Source organism: Lingula anatina, chromosome 6, assembly GCF_051362555.1.
Source record: "Lingula anatina isolate TDL-2025a chromosome 6, LinAna3.0, whole genome shotgun sequence".
In the NCBI taxonomy this organism is placed as follows: domain Eukaryota; kingdom Metazoa; phylum Brachiopoda; class Lingulata; order Lingulida; family Lingulidae; genus Lingula; species Lingula anatina.
Window position 1 is genome coordinate 8546324 of NC_141772.1, and position 23389 is coordinate 8569712.

The window sequence follows — 23389 nt, forward strand, 5'->3', positions numbered from 1 at the left end:
TTGAGACTCATTTTCATTTTGCTTTCTCACCAGAAAAGTTTTACATTAAACCAGATCTATTTCTGCCATTTGAACAATACATTTAATTATTCCAGATCACAAATGTCCCAGTGTGAAAGGTCTTCCAGAGCCTTGTCTGACTGGTCAGTATCAGAACCAAACTGGAATGACCGCTTGTCTAGCTTGCCCAGGTGGACATGAGTGTCCACTTGGTGGGGATTCCATCCAGAAATGTCCAGTTGGCTACTTCGCTTATCCAGGAAGCTCTAGCTGTACAGTATGCCCTACTGGTCACTACTGTCCAGATGCAGGCATGGTCCAGCCTGTCCAGTGTCCAGATGGTCACTACCAGTCATCCACTGGGAGTACAAGTTGTTCTGAATGTCCAACAGGTCAGCAAAAACAACTTGTTAACGTTTACTAAGACAGACATAAATTTGTTATATAGTTGATGTTTATTACAAAACATTACTTTTTTTGGAAATATGAAATTTAGTAATGTTCACAATTTTAACAGTTTTCTATAGTTAACAGTCTCATAGTCTTATATCTGTTTTAATGAAAGAAACAACAGTTTACTATATCTTGTGCCAAAAAGAATATAAATTAATTTTTGGATAAAAAAAAATCAAATATCAGTTTGGTCATGGGTTCCAAAATTTCAGTTAGCCTTCAGACTTTTCCATTTCTATATATAATTATGCATCTTTTTTCTGCTTTATTAACTTTTAAAAAAATTTCCCATTTTCCTTTCTGAATTTTTTTTTTTTTTTTTTTTTTTTTTTTGTTTCAAAAATATGTATTCAATTCCATTCAAGGTCACAGATGTCCGAGTATTTACTCCCCACCAGAACCTTGTCTGTCTGGTCAGTATCAGAACCAGACTGGAATGTCCAGTTGTCTGCCATGTCCTGGTGGACACAAATGTCCAGATGGAGGTGGACATCTTATCCAGTGTCCAGTAGGCTATTATGCTGAGTCAGGAAGCTCTAGCTGTACAATATGCTCCGCTGGTCACTACTGTCCAGATGTGGGCATGGTCCAGCCTGTCCAGTGTCCAGATGGTCACTATCAGACATCCACTGGAAGTACTGCATGTAATGAATGTCCTACAGGTATATGTTTTAAAGCAAAGTTTGTTCAAAGGTAAATGGTGTATATAGATAAATAAATAAATAAATAAATAAATAAATAAATAAATAAATAAATAGACAAATAAATAGATAGATATACACAGGGAGGCCAAGTGCCCTAGCTAGCATCTTAAGGTCTCCCCAAATTTAGATAAATAAATCAATTTATCTCCTAGCTCTCACACATTCAGAAATATAGTTATCTCCTAACATTAATTATTGCATTTTTTGCATTTAATATTGTCTTATTTGTTATCTCTTTAACGTGGCACATTAAAATTTAGGTCAAAAATTAAATTGTTAAATCTCTGATGCAACAAGAAAATCACTGTCTATGTTAGAAGATGTTAAAGATAGTAGCTTAACCGCCCTTCTGCAATTAAAAGCAATTAGCACTTAGTTCGCAGGAGACCACCTTTTGCTGCTCACACTATGGTCCTCTCCTTGATTGCTATCTTCACCTGGCTGGCTAGAAGTCAGTCCAAGTAGACGTCACTGCTTAATGACTTAACTGCAAGCCAGTCCAATAATGACCTTACTCATAGTTGATCTGACAAGCAGTGTGAATCAGTCCATGCTGTAATAAGTCAGACCATGTGAATCCATTTTGATCTGAAATTGTAGAGTAACACCATTTCAGGAGCACTAGTGCTGGCCTCTGCAACAAGTTTTCAGCTTATTATCCACGAGGACTGTCAGAGCACCACAGCAGGTAATTTATACATATAGTGACTGCTCCCAATCACTGTTTGTCTACTTTGTGTTTGATTTGAACGTTCATTTTTTACTTCTTAAGGTCACAGATGTCCTAGCATATATTCCACACCAGATCCATGTGCCAGTGGTCAGTATCAGAACCAGACTGGAATGTCCAGTTGTCTGCCATGTCCTGGTGGTCATCAGTGTGCAGTAGGGAGTGACCCCCCAGTGATGTGTGCACCAGGAGAGTATGCCGAGGCAGGAAGTACCCGTTGTACCAGGTGTCCCGCTGGTCACTACTGTCCAGATGCAGGCATGGTCCAGCCTGTCCAGTGTCCAGATGGTCACTATCAGACAACTCTAGGGAGCACAAGTTGTTTGGCTTGCCCTCAAGGTAGTAAATCAAAGGATATCCTTTTAAAATCAATATTAAGAGGTATTTTCAGATGAATTTTTAGTTGGGTTCTGAACAAGTTATACTCTATCTCCCAGTTTTGAGTAGTTTTAGTATGTCTATACATGATGGGTGGATTTCTTACTGATCCATTACAGAAAGCAGGGAAGAGTTGAAAAGGCATTTGATTTTGTTAATTTCAACGTAATTGACATTTTAATTTTAATAAAAAATTAAAATGTGTATATATTATTCTTTTACAAAGTTAAATAATCTCAGTCTCTCAGTTAATATCTAATTTTTAAAATTTTTCATGTATTATTTTTCCAGGTCACAGATGTCCCAATATATACTCTCCACCAGACTCTTGCTCTGCTGGTCAATATCAGAACCAGACTGGAATGTCCAGTTGTCTGCCATGTCCTGGTGGTCATAATTGCCCCGTGGGCAGTGTATCAACTACGGTGTGTCCAGCTGGGAAGTATGCAGATCTTGGAAGTTCCAGTTGTAATAACTGCCCCACTGGTCACTACTGTCCAGATGTGGGCATGGTCCAGCCTGTCCAGTGTCCAGATGGTTACTATCAAACCACTTTAGGGGGCACTAGTTGTACTGAATGTCCAGCAGGTAACAGCAAGAATGAGAAATGAAAACTTTAATGAAAAAAATTAATCTTTGTTTTTGTAGTTTGGTACCTTTTACCTATTCAGTATGTTTTGGTATTTCTTTCATTGAATATCTGGTAAATAAGAAATTGAATTTTTAATTTAGCCTATAAAAGGACTGTGATTTCTTTTTATTTGAACCTTTGCTGGATGAGGTGGATTTTCTTCCCCTGAACTTATAGAAATAGGAATTCTTCTCCCTATAAAGCTGTACAAAGAGTGAATGTTTTCCTTTGTTTGAACCTCTTTGGTGTTTTTTTTTGTTTCCTGTGAAACTAAACTGTAGGGAAATGCTACTTAGTTCAAAATTTCTGTTTACTTTACAGTATTTGGAAGAACCTTTTCTGTATTATGAATAAAAATGTGAAAATTTGGAAATTATGAGTTACAATGGGTACTACCCCTTTATTCATTTATATTGTTCCCATATCCCTGGCCTGTATATAGATATTAATCTTTCCAAACAGGTCACAGATGTCCCAGTATATACTCCCCACCAGAACCTTGTCTGTCTGGTCAGTATCAGAACCAGACTGGAATGTCCAGTTGTCTACCATGTCCTGGTGGACACAAATGTCCAGTTGGTAGCAGTCCACCTGAGGAGTGTCCAGTTGGTCATCACGCTGACATTGGAAGTTCTACCTGTGACACCTGCCCCATTGGTCACTACTGTCCAGATGTGGGCATGGTCCAGCCTGTCCAGTGTCCAGATGGTCACTATCAGACAGCGCTTGGGAGTACGAGCTGTGTGGATTGCCCTGTTGGTAGGTCTAATAATTCTTTGTTCCTTTAATGTAGGCGCATTTGCACCAGGTTCAATTTAGAACTGGTCTGATTTAAACAAAATTTACAAGCAAAAAGAGTCCCCCCATACGCCATCTATGATTGTGTGGCTAAAATCTGGGATGTCATGCTTTCAGTTTACAACACTTAAAAATTTCAAATGCTTTTTTATTAATAGGACTGGAGAGAGATTTATTAAAGAGAGTGCTCTACTTGATGATAAAAAGAAAAATAGTCATTCATTGCTTATCACCTCACATTGTCCTACAATTGTAGGATTTCTTTTATGATTATTTCTCTTTTTTAAGATTATTTAAAAAAAAGTAAATTTAAATGGAGAAAAGGTGAACAAACTTAAATATGTCAAATATGTCATTGAATGATATTATTGTCAAGTGCTATGAGATATCTGAACCAGTCGCCAACAACTTTTCTCCAGCTGTCACAGCCAGCCATTTTCATTAGGGTTGAACTGATTCAGGTTAAAAATTTTGGAGACAATATTGTGAAATATCTTGTAGCTCTTGATATGAATAATATAATAATATCATTAAATATAACCTGAAACTGCTTACTAGTACATATAATTAGCATGTAATTTAGAATTTTTTTATTAAGGACACAGATGCCCTAATGTCTATAACATGCCAGAACGCTGTCTGTCTGGTCAGTATCAGAACCAGACCGGAATGTCCAGTTGTCTGCCATGTCCTGGTGGACACAAATGTCCAGTTGGTAGCAATCCACCTGAGGAATGTCCATTTGGTTATCACGCTGACCTTGGAAGTTCTACCTGTGACACCTGCCCCACTGGTCACTACTGTCCAGATGTGGGCATGGTCCAGCCTGTCCAGTGTCCAGATGGTCACTATCAGACATCCACTGGGAGCACAAGTTGTACTGAATGTCCAACAGGTACATATAGGATCTTTAATCATGGTCTTGTATGAGCAAAATAAGTGTAACATTATAGATTAAGCTGAGTCACATTTTACTCTTCTTTTATGTATAATTTTTTTATTTAATAATATTAAATTATTTTGTCTCTGAAATATATTTAAAGAAAATCCACCGCAAAAAATGTTTATTTGTTTGTATTTCAGCATGCATCAAGAATTTCATCCCCACAGCTGGAAAGTTAACCCCAGTCATGTGGATTCTTGTATGTTTTCTAGTCTTGCATTTTGAATGGCTTCCATTATCATTATGACAGCATTTTACTGAAGATCACTAATTATAACAATATTTCTTTATGGTCCTCAGGTCATAGGTGCCCCAGTGTGTACTCCCCACCTGAGCCTTGTTTGACCGGTCAGTACCAAAACCAGACCGGAATGGTCAGTTGTGAAGTATGTCCAGGGGGGTACAGATGCCCAGGAGGAAATGCCCCACCTGTGAAATGTCCAGTTGGTCACTTTGCTAACATTGGAAGTTCTACCTGTGCCAGCTGCTCTACGGGTCACTATTGTCCAGATGCAGGCATGGTCCAGCCTGTTCAGTGTCCAGATGGTCACTATCAGACGTCCACTGGGAGCGTTAGTTGTACTGAATGCCCAATAGGTTTGAAAATGCTTTTTTGCTCACAGTAGTTGGTATTTTGGTGAGGAATAGCTTTGTGAATCCTTCAAAACCTTGAAAATACATGTAAATTGATATCCGTCACAGGTTTAGTTCTTAAATTCACAGTTGTAATGCATTGTTCTTTTAGATGTTTTTGACTGTTTTAAAACTGACCATATTTGGCTTAATGAATAAAAACCAGTGAAAGCTTTGTGTGCATCTCAAAAAAAGTTTGTTTTATAATCGCAAGGTCACCGCTGTCCCAATATATATATGGAGCCAGAGGCGTGTTTGTCTGGGCAGTACCAAGGTCAGGCCGGAATGATGGCTTGTCTTCCATGTCCAGGTGGACACCATTGTCCAGATGGAAGCGACCCTCCTATCCAGTGTCCAGTTGGTTATTTTGCTGAGGCAGGAAGCTCTAGTTGTACAGTGTGCCCCACTGGTCACTACTGTCCAGATGTGGGCATGGTCCAGCCTGTCCAGTGTCCAGATGGTCACTATCAGGCGTCCACTGGGAGCACTGCATGTTTAGAGTGTCCTCAAGGTAATGGCACCATCTAAAGCGTTTTGTCAAATTTGAGTCGGATGTTAGCACAGATGGTAATAATTAAGATAATGAGCCCACAGTACCCCTGACCTTGAATTTGACCTTGACCTTAACTTGCAACACTAAATGTCAAGAATTGTGGATTTTGATGAAGGGGCATGAGCACAAAAGACATCTACCAGTAAATATATAGATTTAAAGTACCGTAAGCAATGGCAAATACCCTTAAATACTTGATTCATGGCTCTTATGATCCAAAAGGGATCCAATGTTAGACTTTGTAATACCATAGGTGACTTGAAACAAGTAGATTGCTGGCCTTTAAATATTCTTTTGTAGAATATCCATTTCAGGTCATAGGTGTCCTAGTATATACGCATTGCCAGAACCATGCCTCCCTGGTCAGTATCAGATCCAGACTGGAATGGCCACTTGTCTGCCATGCCCAGGTGGTCACCAGTGTCCAGTAGGCAGTGACCCACCGGTCAAGTGTCCAGTTGGTTCCTTTGCCAGCACTGGAAGCTCAAGCTGTACCCTCTGCCCCACTGGTCACTACTGTCCAAATACTGGCTTGTCCGCAGCTGTCCAGTGTCCATCTGGTCATTATCAGTCCGACACTGGAAAAGAGAATTGTACAGAGTGCCCTATAGGTAATTATTATACCCGTTTCTTTCTTTGAAGCTTATAATTAGGTTTTTGAAGTTTCTTTTTTACTTTTATTAGTAAGAATTTTTTATAAGAATTGTATAATCTAGATTTAATTAATTAACCATAGTGTGAACAATTATGCAAAGCGGACTGGACCATACATAACTTTGTCCCTTCAGGTCATAGATGTCCCAGTATATACTCGCCTCCAGTACCTTGCCTTACTGGTCAGTATCAGAACCAGGCTGGGATGACCACCTGTGTCGCTTGTCCAGGTGGACATGAGTGTCCAGTTGGCAGTGAACCCCCAATCCAGTGTCCAGCAGGTTACTATGCCAACATAGGGAGTTCAACATGCACTATCTGCCCCACTGGTCACTACTGTCCAGTTGCTGGTAGTGTCCAGCCCATACAGTGCCCAGCCGGTCACTTCCAGCCTTATGCAGGTAGATTAAATTGCACGGAGTGTCCAATAGGTAATGTATCTAAAATTTTTGGGGGCTGACTTTACCCTGATTTAAATATATATTTTGTATGACGTGTGCTTTCTTTTAACAGCTTAATTGTTATTGTCCTTCAGGAATTTTGAAAAAACCATGCATGCTATTAATCAAGACCTTGATTTGAAAATACATGAATTACTTGATTTGTCTAAGCGTATGCAAAAATTGAATTATAAGAATTCAGTTTATGTGCAGATATTTAAGTGTCTGCACATAAACTGAATTCAGATTACCTGTCAGTCCTTGTGATAAAAACTTTGAAAGATCAGTAATTGATTTATAGCAGATCCAATTCAGTCTAGTGTAAACAGTCTTTGTATTCTACGTATCCATAGGCTATAGCTGTCCTAGCCCAGTCCAGTTTCCAGAGGCATGCATAGCAGGACAATACCAAAACCAGACAGGCAGGACAGCATGTCGACAGGTTAGTGAGACATATTTGTGATGAACTGGATTAGCATGACAGTAATAAGACAGGTTTGTGAAACATTGTGATGAACCAGACTAGCATGACAGTAATTAGACAGCTTTGTGAGACATTGTGATGAACTGGACTAGCATGACAGTTATTAGACAGGTTTGTGAGATATTGTGATGAACCACACTAACATGACAGTAATTAGACAGGTTTGTGACACATTGTGATGAGCCGGACTATTAAACAATGTAATTTCTTTACTTTTAAAAGTGTTTTTTTTTTAATTTCATAACTGATGTAGAATAGTGTTATGTAGTTAATAAATTGTCACACACAGGCACCGAAGTCATGAATTTTACTAACCTTTTCACTCTGTTTGATGACCTATCTTGATCAGCTGACTGATTTGAATACTCTGGATTCCCTTATGCATCAATCAAGATCAAGAACCTAAATCAGAACTGGTTTGCTAAAATAATTTTTAAAAACAATTATAAGCATAGCGTGATAACCTCTTATGTTTCTTTCAGTGTCCAGATGGCTATTACCAGACTGACCAGGCCCAGGAATATTGTTTGGAGTGTCCAGAAGGTACCTTTATTCATTTTACCTTGGACAGTTTCAGAATGGCTTACTTTGGGGGTCGGAGTTTATATGTGCGGCCTTGTATAATTTTAGGCTTTTTCAAGCATAAGATTTGTTTGAGGAGGATGAAGATTCCAGTTGGGTGATTACTGGTCATAGATTCTAGTTAATATCCCACAACAAGTTCTCTTCAATTGGTTACTATATTTGATGAAAAAAGTTTTTCTTTTTGATATACATAATTTACTCCTAATAAAAATGCATATATAATCTTCATAAGGAGCTCATAATGACTTTTGCTATAGTGCCCATATCAGCTTACACTGGTTGCTGATATCTCTGAAAGATGATTTAACCTGCAATTGTTTCTGTATGAAAAAAAAATAGAACATCCAGATTGTTACAATGTGTTTACTGTTTTAGACCCCATTCCCATAGATTTTAGGTCGATCTATCCCTGTGGGGAGTCTCACTAGATTACTGTCAGCTTAGCCGGCTTAAGTGTCTGTCCTGCCTACTAAAAGCTGTTAGGGGGTAATTAACTATGGTGCACGCTCGGCTGCCTGCAATTTAGCATGAACCCCCAGGGAGTTAGGTCGATCTAAATATAAATCTCTGGTTCGATCTAAATCTCTGGGAATGCGCCCTTAGATTTTTTATATCTTAATAAATTGTTTTTTTTTAAATTGTCTATATCAAATCTACTGATGATTTTGTAATGAATTATAGACTTTAAATTAATACATTAATATCGTTTTTTCTTCCTTGACAGGCCACAGCTGTGGTAAGCCCGAGGGTCACCCAGTGCCCTGCCACCCTGGACAGTACCAGAATGACACCGGAATGACCAGCTGTAAACAGGTCAGTTATGTCACAGTCACTGGTCACAACATCCAGGACTCAGTTAAGGGAACTCTCCACGCCTTTGAAATTCCCTCAGATTCAAATCTATATTCTTCAAAGCTTGTGTAAATAGGAGTCCATGAAGGTGAAGGTTAGGAAGGCTATGTCATATTCTACTTGACTGGACAGTTATTAGTACCACCAGCCTGTACGCTGGTGGTACTCATGGTTTTAGTCCTGACCCGTATCGTCCGGCTCCACCGGCTCCGCAGGGTGGCGTGGGATACAAGTCACCGTTACCGCTTCTCCTCCTAGACCGCACAGACCTGTGTCCCCATCTCTAATTGAAAATTCAATGCTATATATCTCCTAAACGGAAGGAATTATGGGAAAAATTAGTATAGAAGTCTGACTGAAAGTCATATATTTTAAGAGTAAATTTTCATATTAAAAATGAAATAGGACATGGAATCCAAATGCAGGAATGGGTCAAGCGATGATTCTTGAGTAGGAGAAAATTTTGACAGGAAAATCCCGTGGTGAGTGCCTTTTAAGATTTTTGATCAGAAAGATGAACTGGTACCCAAGGGGGTGTCATGAAAAAAAAGGTTAAACCTATTAAAGGTTATAGGTAATTAAACTAAGATGGAATGTCAGCACCTAATGACTGTGACAATAAGGGCAGACACTACCTCAATCTCCCCCCCCCCCCCCAAGCATTTGTTTGTCACCCTGTTCTCACTAAATTATAACACCAAGTTTTATGCCAATACCCCCAACATAGTGCCACCCTGCTTAATGAAGATGAAGCACAGCCTTGTCTCCGAAACTACCAGGTCAGGGGCGGATTTAGGCCGTCTTCTGGGTCTTCCGGAAGACGGTCAGATTTTCAAGTTTACATAGACGGGTATCTAATTTTTTCTGTCGGAAGACGGTCAAAAAATAGAGGATGGATCAACAAAATATAATATGGAAGACCGTCAGAAAATATCTCTGGATCCGCCCCTGCAGGTGAGCCAAAAAACCAACGTAGCAGTGTGAATGGTCTAAACATATTTCTGAGAGCTGAGTAATAGATTTATTTATAATCAGTAACATAAAAAATTTGAATGAAAAAGATAAATGAGGGTTGCTTAGTGTTTAAAGATGTCATATGCCTTGTATAGAAACCACTGTATGGGACACATTTGCTCATGTAATGCACAAACATGAGCTTTTTCTGTGGAAAAGCAGAATTTCGTGTTTTTTTAATTCAATTCTGATGGTTCCTGGGACTCGTCAAGGTTAGGTGTTGGGTCCCATGATAAATGTTCCGAGTTTTTTTTTTAAACCTAGGCTCATGACTGAATGCAGGGGCTATTTTTTAACAGTCTTCCAAATTATCTTTATTGATCAATCCTAATCTGAATATCTGAATCTGAATAAGTAATTTACATAACATATATTGTTGTTTATTTCACTGTATTTCAGGCCTACAGGCCAAGAGTACATCAATTGAGTTCTATTTATAATAATACTGAGCTGACTACACAGGAATATATATATCATAAACGACACAAATCACTTATCTAAAAAACATCTCTTAATTTCTCAGCATGATATATGAAGGCCGCAAGTCTTTTTATAAAGTCATCATTATGTGATGACAGAGCAGTCGCTAGTGACAATGTTGTAATCTAGGGAATATAGCGTTCCCTCAGACCGTTATATAAACTACATGACATTAACACGTGTTCCTCATTCTCAATAATTGTTATGCCATCAGAAAGGCATGCAGCACATACTCTATTTTCCCCATCTACACTGGCATACCGACCCTTCTCAACCTGTAAATTGTGGTTTGATATTCTGAACCTGCAGTAGGCCCTTCATAAACTCCTGATTTATATAAATACCTTTGCAGGAGAATTCTTCATAAAGATAAATGAGATCAGTTATGAATAAGCAAAACAAAAACGGGCTGACCATGCATCCTTGCCTGGTACCAACACTACATGAGAACGTTGACGTGTAGCTTGATGTGTTTGGTAGCCTTATACAAGCTTGCAATTGTGCATACATAGACTTGAGAACACTGAGCATATTGCCATGGACACCGTTTGCACATGTTTTAAACCAGAGGTACTGGTGATCCACGCAATCAAAAGCCTTTTGAAAGTCAACAAACATACAGTAAAATTACCTCCCTTTTTCGACAAGTATTTTTGTATCATTGCTTGTAATGAAAATATTTGGTCCTGAGTGCAATACCCTTTCCTAAAACCAGCCTGGCATTCACTGATAATATCCTCCCGAGTTGCCCAGGTATTTAATCTATTACTTAGTATCAGTAATTTAGTAAACACCTTGCCAACAACACTTAGTAATGATATGCCTCTGAAGTTGTTTGGATCATTCGTGTTACCTTTTTTATGCAAAGGAAAAATGATGGCAACCGACCATGATTCAGGAAACTGACCAGTGGCAAGTTTGTTGATCAATCCTCTATTTATGAAGGTCTTCTGCCAGATAAAATTAGATGTCTGTTAATGTATGCCTCCATCGGCCTCTGAGTGTCATGGTGAACAACATTTTGGGATATTTTAAGTCTCCAAGGGCCAATCTGCATAAGCCTATTTAGAATGTAAATTTCTACCATAGTAGGGGGATATTTCTTATGTGCCTTTTACAATAAAAGATTGCCTTATTAAAGTTTAAACTATTAAAGGTAATAGGTAAGTCTTTGTTTGACTAAACTTTGTGCCCTCTCTCTCTCCATCCCCCCTATCCTACATGTATTAAAGTCTGGAATGGTTATGTATTAAGGATTCTTTCTTTGTGAGACTTAGGTGAAGACAGAACTGAAAACTGATATAATTTTAGGCTTCGTTCACATGCAATGTCTATTTTCTAATTTCTATTTTCTATTTGCGCTATCTTATGATCACGGTCTGTGCCCTGAATATCCCGCCGCGTAATTACTGGCAGCGCGAGCCAGTTACTTATAGAGTATTGATGGCTATATACATGTACATGGGTGGTGCTGTCACAGGGGACCTCCTTTGCATCCACTGTAAACGTAAGAATAGAAACTTAAAAATTTTTTATCAATTTCACAGAAGGATTAAAGACATGGTTAAGTTTAATTATCAGTATTATATAAGAGAACCACATACATTACTATGGTTTCCTATTAGAATAATAAATCTTGTTTTATTTTGTATTTGCGCGATCTGTAGTTTGAGTGGCCGACTTCAGCACTATATACAATCATAATGATGATTAAAATAATTATTATTATCACTTTCATGGATTGTTTTTGGTGTAATCCACTAAAATCTTAATCTGCTATTTAGGGTACTCAATAAAGAATATATACAGATGTTCAATATTTTTATATATTACCCCTTTGACCAAAAGTTTGGTTCACTTTGACCTCAAAACAGTGCTGTTCACTTTAAAGCAGATATTGCATATTAGTGAAGTTATACTTACTGGAGACTGCACCTGTAGGAAATTGAAAAAAAAATGCTCAAAAGGCTATGTCAAACATAAGTAAGTGAAATACAGTATAGACTAGCTTATTATTTGATTTTTAAGTTTTTGAAATTAATCTAATTATTTTTTACATCTGACCTATATCTTCAATGTTGACAATGCTTTTTTAGGTCATTTGATTCCAGGTAATCATTTCTGTGATTCAGTATATAAATCTCAACATGGATATAGATATAAAAAAACTTATATTGCCAAAGGTCAAAGGTTTGGAGATGAACGACTTACAAAAATTTTCATAAATGATAATCTCACATCTTACAAAGACAGTTTTTTTTACTCTTTACATACTTTGTACACGTCGATCTAAGTTTGTTTGTATTTTTTTTTATTTATTTTATTTTTTTTTTTGTAAAAAGAAATTTAAACTATTAGATATAAATATAACATTAAATATAATATAAATTATACAACTTGTCTTAATTTCACTTTTCTGTGCTGATATCACTTACTGATAAATTTTTTTAACTGATATTTTATAAAATCTGAGCTGTAATTTTTATTCTCACTTTGGTTACAAAGGCTGTCTGGGACACAATGGTCGCCTGAAAATCCTTCATTACACACACAAGAGAAAGATTCTGAATGAGGTACAGCTTCCCCATCTTCATTGGTAGTATACTTGCAGTGAATGCATTTGATTTCAGTCATACAGCATCTTTCATTATCCCCACACACAGGTGGACTTGCGCCAAATGCTACAAAATAAACTAGAGAATTAGAGAGGTGACACTGCTTTTTGGGTATGTACCACCAGCTAGATTTGGCACATAGAAGTGATGATTGATAACATACAGACAAAAACATTTGAAAAAGTTTGCAACTGAAATGTAATTGGGGACATACCTGTGGAAATATATTCATATAGTATGTCACCCCAGACTGCCAAATTATCAACCCCATCATTTGGAAATATGAAGTGAGTATTTTGTGTTGTCTTGAGTGATTCTCTACTTTATCTAGTACTAAAATAACTGTCACCTGCTTTTTCATTCCCTCCAATAAAGGGTGGAATTTCAAGGTAGCAATACTGCTGACTGTATGTACCTGCATGTATGTCTGTACATCACATAAATCTAAGTATCTTAATTGCTCCAACAAGATAAGTCTTAGGAATTATATTAGGCCTATTTTATATAGAAACAGCATTTTATGAACACAAATGGAGATTAAGAGCACATTCAGAACAGCAGACTAACATATCCTCAGATCAAATATGGCCAACCCAATCAAATGCTTGTTCCGTAATCCCCCTGTGGAATCTATTAAGTGTCTAATTGGGAATAAAACAGCAAACTTTTTAGTGGGTCACCATACTCGAATCCCGGCCCTATTAGTCCACTGTCCTGAATGTGCTCTAAGAGATGAACACACTTCACACAAACATCACACAGCTGACACAGCCTTTCACATATGCATCAATCAAGTTTAACCCACACAGCAAATTGCCTTCAATATAAAAATAAATAAAAAGGACTAATACTTACCACCATATAGTGACACCACTATCAAAACAACACAAAGGAACATCTCCCTGTTCAACTGATAGTTTTGCTGCTGCTTCTGGCAAATTGCTGATCGAGTCAGAGAATGACTATGGATGTGATGAAACTTGGAACAGATTGCGTTTTTATACAATGTAGCAATTACAGACATACCATTACATTTCATTATACTTTAGTTAGCAAATTGGTTTCTCGGAAGAATTTTGAACTTTGAATCTCATGGTTCATGATGGTGGTATGAAGGCAACCCATTGGATGTTAACTTTAAAATAAACCTTAAATGCCTGGTCACCTTTTTTGATACATTTCTCTTCCCTCTCACTCCAACTGTATTTTTTCACCATCAACTTCATAGAAATGAATGATTTCATTAATGTAGTATGTAACTCTTCTCAATTCTGCGACTTATTTTGCCCATATGTTTGGGAGATGTGTTAGATCATATTGCATTTGAATAGTTTTTGTACGTGTATCTGAGTCGCAATGAAAAAAGTGCTAATATAATGTGTGTGAAATCATCAAAAAAAATGACAGGGCTTTTTTTCTGAAAACCTGTCCATGAACATTATATGATGATATCGTAACCAGTTTTTTGTATAATGTCATTTTAGCCTGATTTTTGGTTAACAGCGCAAATTATAACCTTATTACCAATAAACAGGTAACAAGCTAAACATTTCATTACGCAAAGAGTTTGGTCAGCTTCCATCTCTAGCTGTATACATAGGCCAAAAATGCTCTTTTTATACAGCAGCAATGTATATATTTATTTGTGGAGTTTTCACATTTGACCTTGGATTTGAAAGACTTTTTTCAAGGTCAAATGGGATAATGTTTTTTTTCTTTTTAAAAATTGTGTGTGCTTCATAAACTTCATTGATCTTCCAGGGGTCTCCTTTCAGCTAGTTTGTTGCATTTGGTAGAGCACATCAAGCGCAATATTGAAAGCAGTGTTCCTTGTACTTTCTTGTACTATATATTCTGATAACTGTCTGTCTGTCCACTGTCTGTCCAAAACCTCCGTCAAAACTACAAAAACATTTTACTTTAATTACACTGTGTAACATTATTGGTGAAAAATGTTTTGTTTCGAATTTCAGCGTGGTTTTTACAAAAGTAATGTTTTTGCATATCAGATTATTTTTCTGATAGCTGTTTATTTGAATTTTATTGTGTGAATTTATTTATTTATTTATTTTATTTTATTTTGGTAACATATCCCGCACGAAAATGCAGTAGTATCGAAGTAGCAAAGAAGCATTAACGCAGTAATGGTGTGGAGCATATTTGCAGTAGAAATGCAGTATAGCCTATTACATAGGGTTGTACAGAGGAGGAGCATTAATGCAGTAGATTAGCAGCATGATAGAAGCATGTTTCAAATATGCTAATTAGCTCCCCAATGGAAGCAGATTTGAAGCATGTTTGCAGTATGATTGCAGTAGTCTACTGCGCTGGAGTATCTACTTCGTTTTCGTGCGGGATATACCCCATAATGCCAAACAATATTTTTGTTTCACTTCAGATTTGCAGAGTGGCTATATGTATGTTTATAATGCAGCTTCTTTTGAAAAATCAGCATGATTCGATTATTCCTTTGAATGTTTTTTTTTTACTGGGAGAGGGATATTGTTGCTTAGTATCTGTATAATTGCCAGTTTGTCCGTCTTTCTAGTTTAAATGGCTGGATGTTTAAACGGGTGAAGGTCACAGTAGAAAGAACAGATATGTTTCTTTTCTAATTTATAATTGCTGTAATTAGAAGCACACGTAAGAACTTGCATCAAGCTGCAGCATAAATAATCTACTCACAAATTTGAAAACTGTGGAAGTCTTGCTGGATGATACTGTCAGAATGATGAACAAAAGAAAAAAATTACAGTAATGTTGCAAGTGATTTACATGTGTTCTTAAAGATGCATACAAAGTCAATTTTTTGTCACAAAAACCAACCAAATGCCAGCATATAGTTTCAAGTAGTATAACTAAGAGAATTACCAAAAGGCATTGTTTAATTTTACCCGAAAATGATGTTTGAACAGATTTTTCTGCTGGCATTCTAAGCTATATGTCAATGGGGCAGGAAAGTAGGTCACGGAAGTAGGTTAAATTTACACCCAAAACTTTAAAGAAAGGAGCAGTCTAAAGGTCTTTTATGGCTGATCGAGTGATCTATTCAGTTTATCCCTTGGCATGTCGAATTTATTTGAGTCATATAAGAATCTAGTAGAAGTGGTTTACAGGTGTTACTGGGAATCCACGCTCCACTGATGCTCAGTTCGTATGTACGTTTAATGTTTGGGCTAAGAAAAATAATTTTAGAAAATTTTCCGTTTTTGCATTTATTATGTCAATCACATTGTTTGACACTATTTGTTAATTTTCTCAGCAAATTGATTACCATGCTTCCAATGCGGTGATTGACAACAATATTAAATTGAAAATTATAGGGGATTCATTTCATTGCAATACTTAAGGACTCTCTCATTTTCAGTTTATATAATTCAGTGAATTATCATCAACCCCTTCTCGCCCCCTCTCCCTCACCCCCCCCCCAAAAAAAAAAATAATAATAAAGTGAAAATGACAATTAAAGTCAATCAATTTTCCATCCATTTGCCCTGTAGAATTACTGCAAAAATTGTTCTCAAGTAATTATTTTTGTTTAATCATTTTGCCTCTGCCCCCCCCCCCCCCCTTCCCACCAAAGCCCTGGATTCACCAATATTGTGGACAGAAAGAAAGTCTGACAAAAGGGTTGTTTGTTCGGGGTATTTTCTTACTGAGATTAAGTTGAAGACAAAAGTCTGAAAACTGGCATTTTAATATCTCCCAAGAAGAAGAAGGATCATGAAAGACGACACTGACAAACAAACGAAGTAATTGCATTATATTTGGCCTGATAGTTAAGGCTGTTTTTATTTTTGTCAAACTCAAAGGAGATTTTACAATTTCACTTTCACTGATTGACCAGGTAATAGCTAGATTAGCTATCAGAGCTATTGATATAATTACTAAACCATACCATATGACCAAGATTTAATGGTAATACATTCTTCATTAACAGATTTGCATTGTCAATATGTATAAGGCAAGATCAATGGGCTAATAATCTTTTAAGTCTATCTAGTGATGGAGAATCAATATAATATTTAAGACATAATTGCTGTTGTTAATTTCCACCGAAGTCTCATCACAGTTATGTGTTGTGTAAAATCTAATTACAATTTGATCATTATTTTCCACTAAATTTTTTAATAAACCATTAAAGGCTTCATTTTAACATTGCAATTTGGTCACTATAGCTCTTCATGCATCCAAGTACAGTGAAAGCCCTAACAAGTGACAGAAAGTTCAAAAGTCCCTTGGGCCAAACCAAAATCAGACACCCCAATCAGGTAAGTTCCATCATCTATCGCTCCTTGGTCAATATCAATTTGGGAGCGAAACCCGGGACAGTTATCATCATTGAAGAAATTTGCAAAGTCCTTTGAAATAGCACAGCTCTGGGGGTTGGCAAATGGCAGTTGCACTTCAGATAGATCTTCACAGTCAAATATGGCTAATTTTGTGTCGTAATTGGTTGCTGGATTGCATGTGGATACCGTGATTGGATTATCCCCTTGGTAGTTGATGTAATAAAAGAGGGTAGGTACAAAATTACTATTGCCACCAGAAAGGTATTGACGGGTAAATACATAGGTGGTGCCGTCACAGGGGACCTCTATTAAGTCAGCTGTAAAAAAAAAAAAAAAAACATTTTATCTATTTCTGTGACCATCAAAGATGGATTAAAGACTCAACTTAAGTTTATCAGTATTATATGTATATAAGACAACCACTAAGAAGAAAATCATTTTATATTGTAATAATAATGATTCTCTGGGAATTCTACAATAAAGTTTGAAAAGATTACATTGTTTACTAGCAAGTGTTTGGGAAAAATGTTGAAATTTTCATAGGAATTTATTTGACAGTACAACAGGTGGGGTCTTTAAAAAATTTTGTATATTACTCCCTTGACAACTTGGACTGTTTTTTTTTTTTTTTTTTTCAGTTGAAAGTCAAATTTAACTTTAAAACAAAAAAATTGACCCAAGACAAAATCTTTTAAACAGATGTCTACAGTTAAAATCTGACTGAAAGTATACTTACAGCATACAGAGACTGCATCTATGGAAAAAAAAAGAATACTTAAAATATAAAGAGAGGAAAAATGATGTGCTGCAAGTTATATTTTGAAAAGGACCTAATACACATAAATAAGTAAAATGCAATTTGTTTAATTATTAATTTTTATAAAATTTATTTGACACACACACACACATACACACACACATACACGTACATCAGACCAAAATCTGCAATGTTTGTTGCAGTTGACAAAAGTATTATGGGTATTTCATCAGGCGTCTAAGAAAGTTTGATAAAAAAATGTCAGAAAAAAAGTCAGAAATTACCTAGCATGCCAGAAAAGTGAACATTGTAGTAAATGGCTGCAGATACCAGAAATACTCTAAAAATTGCTTTAAAAATAGCCATAATATTTAAATGAGCTTTTTCCCAGTATTTTTCAAAATTTGGTCTAAGAAATTCCTAGCATTACAACATTTGTTTGATCATTTCCTGCTAATTTTTACTAGCTAGTTACAGTATTTGTTTGCATTTCTGATTATTTCCTACAATGGACTTCAGACATAAATCTGCAATTTGGGAAATCTGGGGGGAGGGGGGGGGGGGGTAAATTTGTAAAAATCAAGTGGAAACGGCGACAATGGGGACACTAGGTTTCAATTTGAATGATTTACAGAAATATTTATCTATGATCTCACAATTGGAAGTGAACAATATTTACTCTTTCAAATGGCTCCTTTATACATGTAAGTTTCTTTGTAAAAAAAGTTAAAGTAAGAAACAAAGACTTCTGTTTAATGCAAAATCCATGCATGTGTATTATAACTTTTGATGTTTTATGTAACTTTTCAAATGACGTCATTATTTATTCTCATGTATATACATGTATTTCTGCATGCGTTTAATTGAGTTTGAGTTTTAATTTTGATTCTCACCTGTGTTACAAAAGCCATCTGGAAGGCAAGGGTTGCCTGAAAATCCCTCATTACACACACATGACCAAGGTTTAGGACAAGGCATGCCTTTCCCATTTTCATTGGTGGTATTCTTGCAGTGAGTTTTGTTGTTTGGTTCCGTCTTACAGCATCTTGCATTATCCCCACACACAGGTGGACTCATGCCAATGGCTGCAAAAAATATCCAAATTATAGAAAAGCACTCAGACTTTCACCAAGGTAGCTCAGTTCTCATTATTGTATGTATTATTCATTATTAATATACTGGGTTTGTAATGTTGCATCAAAAAATGACAAAAACCCTGTTTGGGGTACTGGCACCATAAATGTACCATGGAAAGAAATTTTCATGTTACATTCTTATTTCCAAACTTACTAGAATGATACTTAGGACTAAAAGTACAGCTTGAGTTTGACAGCCAGCCTGATTGGATTTCATTTTTTCTTGGAGTAGTGTAGTTTTTTATCACAGGTTGACATTTTCATTGACTTTGAACCCCCATGGGACTGAGCACGCCATATTTCCGACTTTTTCACTCAATGGCAGTCTCGTCCCTCTCTGATGTGAAAAAAATTTGGTCAACTATCTGTTCTGCAACACTGGGGAGACAGACTGCACATTATCTGCACATTTTGACATTTGCTACGTGGCATATCCTTCATAATAGTTTTATAGTACACTGCAAATTTAAGTGGGTGCACAAAATTGACATTTAACCAGCTTCACTAATTAAATTGGTTATACTTCATGGAAGCTAAATTACTCTGCCTTCTGTCTCTCTCCAAAATTGTTGCTGAAAATGTCAGGTGTATGTGTGGAAAAGGTGGGGAATATGCAGTTGTTGCAGAATATTTCTGTGGTTTTTAGCCAAACTTAATTGTTAAAAAATTAAAAATATAAATGTCTTTCATCTTCAAATAGCTATTTAATAACTAGGCCAAATGTAAAACATCCTTCAAGTTATTATCAATTTACAGTTTGATAAAAGGTTATTTCTTGCCTGCTCATGTAGTCGCTCAGCTGACTCCTCAGCTGCCCTGAACTGGATCAGCTAAGGGACCATTCCCATAACCTTATCGTACTAGCAGGATCGATGATTTCCAAGAGTATTCTTGCTAAATTGCATTTAGTTTAAGTGTGCATTAAAGTTAATTATCCCCCTAGCAGCTTCGGTGTGCGTGACAGACATTAAAGCCACTTGATTTTTTTAACCTTAGAACTTGATTCTCAACTAAAAGCACCTTATGCCTACCCTCTGTTTCAGCCTTTTTAAACCTTAGAACTTGATTCTCAAATAAAAGCACCTTATGCCTTCCCTCTGTCTCAGCCTTTTTAAACCTTAGAACTTGATTCTCAACTAAAAGCACCTTATGCCTTCCCTCTGTCTCAGCCTTTTTAAACCTTAGAACTTGATTCTCAAATAAAAGCACCTTATGCCTTCCCTCTGTCTCAGCCTTTTTAAACCTTAGAACTTGATTCTCAAATAAAAGCACCTTATGCCTACCCTCTGTTTCAGCCTTTTTAAACCTTAGAACTTGATTCTCAAATAAAAGCACCTTATGTCTACCCTCTGTTTCAGCCTTTTTAAACCTTAGAACTTGATTCTCAAATAAAAGCACCTTATGCCTACCCTCTGTTTCAGCCTTTTTAAACCTTAGAACTTGATTCTCAAATAAAAGCACCTTATGCCTACCATCTGTTTCAGCCTTTTTAAACCTTAGAACTTGATTCTCAAATAAAAGCACCTTATGCCTACCCTCTGTTTCAGCCTTTTTAAACCTTAGAACTTGATTCTCAAATAAAAGCACCTTATGCTTTATCTTCTGATTTCAGGAGGGTATCACTTACCTACAAACGTGTGAATATAAAGGGTATGTCTGGCAAGGAACACGGTCCCTTTGGGACTATTCCCAGACCCTATCGTACTACCTGTAGATTGTAGTATGCCTTAAATATAGAAATAAATAAAAAGACTTCAGCACTTACCACCATATAGTGACACCACCATCAAAACAACACTGAGGAGCATGAGACTGGTCATCTTCATCTTGATCAAGGTGATAGTTTGGATAGAAATCTGCAGCAGCTGCTTTTCTGGAAAATTGCTAGTCAGTCAGAAACAAACTATGAATCTGATGAAACTTTGTAAAGATTGCGCTTTTTATGTGAGCAAAATCAATCCCATGATGTTCCTTTTCCCTAATTTGGAAAACTTGCTTTATGTTTTCTAACAACTTTGAACATTGAATGTCATTGGTTATGACTGCTTTAGAGTCACCAATCAAATTACAGCTTAAAGAAACAACACCCTCTGAATGTGAAATGACCCTAGTCATTTACTCCCTGATGATAGTATACAGCTTCTGAATTATTGTGCCCGTATATTTGCAATGTGTGTACTAGACTACATTTGCATTTGATTACACTAGTGCGCTGGATTTGGTCTTAAAGTACAGTGTAAGATCACAAGTGATCTTACACGATCTTAGTCATTACAGCAGTAGACTTAAAATGGACTCAATCTGCTTTTAAGATCAAAAATGTTCTAAGATCTACTAAGTGATCAAGCAGTTTCCTCCCCTCACAATGGGGGATACCTCGGCTCACAGGAAAATGTGTGAGGGGAGACAATTGCAGAACAACTTAATTGGCTGTCAGTCCAGAATGGTCTTACTTATGGTTTAAGATCATGTAAGACTATTTGTGATCTTAAATTGCACTTTAAGACCAATTAAATCAAGCCCATTAGTGTTAATTGTCACCTCAGCCAGGCATAGGGAGCTGTGCATATTTCCTATTATGATGGCTTGGAAAAAGTTTAATTCAAAGCAATAGCAAAGTGGTTAAAATGGCAGCTGTTGCTTTCACATAGGAAACATGCAATGAAGCGTGTTTTGTTTTAATCCAGATGTAAATGTAAGCCCACACACAGTGTCCATTGATGTTCGAAGAAAATTTGATGGTTAGTAAAGATTTAATTTAAGGTAGTTGTTGGGCATTAGACAGCTGAAATTTATAGAAAAATGAGCTCTCTTTGAAATTTCAGTTATTTTCCCTCCATCACCAAGGTTAACCTTAACTTTAAGTGGCCCACACCCTTTTTATGTACAGACACAGATGTGTTTGTACATATAGCTGTCACCTGCATCTGAAAAAATGTTTTACCTTTTGGCTTGAAAATTACAGAACTGATGAATATTCTTAATACGCAAGGCAAGTTTGAAAATCAGCATAATTGAACCATTTTCATAATAGTTATGCTGTTTTTTTTTTCACTTTTTTCAGCTTATATGCAACACTGATAACACAATAAGTGGAAAATCGATTGGCCAATAATTATTATTTCAACATTTTGCCTCTGCATGTATAAAAAAAAAAAAAAAATCCCACAAGAGAGTTTAAGTGGATGTATCCAAATATGGCTAAAAATCATCATTTTGGGTTTTTGATGTCTAATTATTGGTTAGATATCTATCTAACGTTTAATGGAATAACATTTTTCACATTTTGGACAAAAATATGTTTTTTCTGAAGATTTTGATGCTGCACTCATCGGCACTGGTGGCCTAGTCTGTGGCCCACCTTCGTTGCCAAGGACCGTTGGCATGGGTAAACTCGGTGGGCGGACAATAGCAGCATCAGCGTGACTGGTGAAACAATAAAACGGGAATTTGTCACAATCCCTTTGTCATAAACAGCGATCGGCAAAGCACTGCTTATTGATCCGCTTAAGCTGTTTTGATAGTCACTCTTGATTGTGATCAGGGCAAAGGAGAATCTTTTCCGACACATTAGATTTGCTCGAAATACGCATTTTCATTTGAATTGCTTCTTGTAATATATGTTCTTTTGATATTCTTAATATTTTGAGAAACAAAAAAAGAAAAAGAAGAAACATTCCGCTCCTTGCTACCTGTGACAGCAACTGTCATACTATCGATCAATCTTCGACAACAGTTCTATGCAGTCGTCAGATTTTATAGATCTATGCAACTTGGGCCATCTGGCTTAGCATCAAGACGCATGCTTATCAAAATTTTAACTTGACAACTAATGATTACTTGGCTCTACAGTTAGTCTCTGAATTCACTTCAGAAATCTTTCTTTGAGATTTTTGGACATTATTCTTGGCTGGTTGATTTTACTTGATAATTTATTTCATGTTGTTGTTACAGTGTGCACATTTTTGTGATTAAGAAAAAAAACTAAAAAACAAAATAGAAATTATTTTGAAGATTTAGACTCTCTTATTGACAAAATATCTTTGCTTGCATAATGTCATTGCAATTACTATGAGTTATATCTTCTTATAAGGAGATGTTGTAACTTAAGCTTGTATAAATATTGCTGACAACATTAATTTCGTCCTATAATTTAGTTTTAAGAGGAATATGTCAGTCTGTCCAGTAGGTGTATCTATTTTACCTGATTGAAAAGCTTGTATGAGTTATTACAGTATTATTTTTAATTGGGCTCCA

The 23389-nt window shown here is 36.5% G+C and overlaps 2 protein-coding genes across 3 annotated transcripts in view; one reads left to right on the forward strand and one right to left on the reverse strand.

Annotated features, from left to right (window-relative positions):
• The window catches only part of LOC106170637 (uncharacterized), a 48441-nt gene that overhangs the window by 5989 nt on the left and 19063 nt on the right, over positions 1 to 23389 (forward strand). The window contains exons 9-21 of the mRNA XM_087015133.1: positions 96 to 392; positions 819 to 1115; positions 1930 to 2226; positions 2557 to 2853; positions 3359 to 3655; positions 4293 to 4589; positions 4938 to 5234; positions 5485 to 5781; positions 6138 to 6434; positions 6612 to 6908; positions 7271 to 7359; positions 7884 to 7944; positions 8711 to 8799. Of these exons, the coding sequence (XP_086871259.1) occupies positions 96 to 392; positions 819 to 1115; positions 1930 to 2226; positions 2557 to 2853; positions 3359 to 3655; positions 4293 to 4589; positions 4938 to 5234; positions 5485 to 5781; positions 6138 to 6434; positions 6612 to 6908; positions 7271 to 7359; positions 7884 to 7944; positions 8711 to 8799 (3209 nt within the window). The remainder of the gene's footprint in view (positions 1 to 95; positions 393 to 818; positions 1116 to 1929; positions 2227 to 2556; positions 2854 to 3358; positions 3656 to 4292; positions 4590 to 4937; positions 5235 to 5484; positions 5782 to 6137; positions 6435 to 6611; positions 6909 to 7270; positions 7360 to 7883; positions 7945 to 8710; positions 8800 to 23389) is intronic.
• Positions 16701 to 21572, reverse strand: LOC106167485 (uncharacterized). 2 transcript variants are annotated; one of them, XM_087016340.1, is made up of 4 exons: positions 20898 to 21572; positions 18890 to 19081; positions 17976 to 17993; positions 16701 to 17442 (listed from the first exon to the last, which is right to left on the reverse strand). In XM_087016340.1, exons 1-4 carry the CDS (start codon positions 20956 to 20958, stop codon positions 17156 to 17158), a joined length of 558 nt encoding a protein of 185 aa, XP_086872466.1. In that variant the 5' UTR covers positions 20959 to 21572; the 3' UTR covers positions 16701 to 17155. The 2 variants fall into 2 exon arrangements, with proteins under 2 accessions (XP_086872466.1, XP_013401726.2); XM_013546272.2 differs by having other exon boundaries at positions 16701 to 17556; positions 20898 to 21530.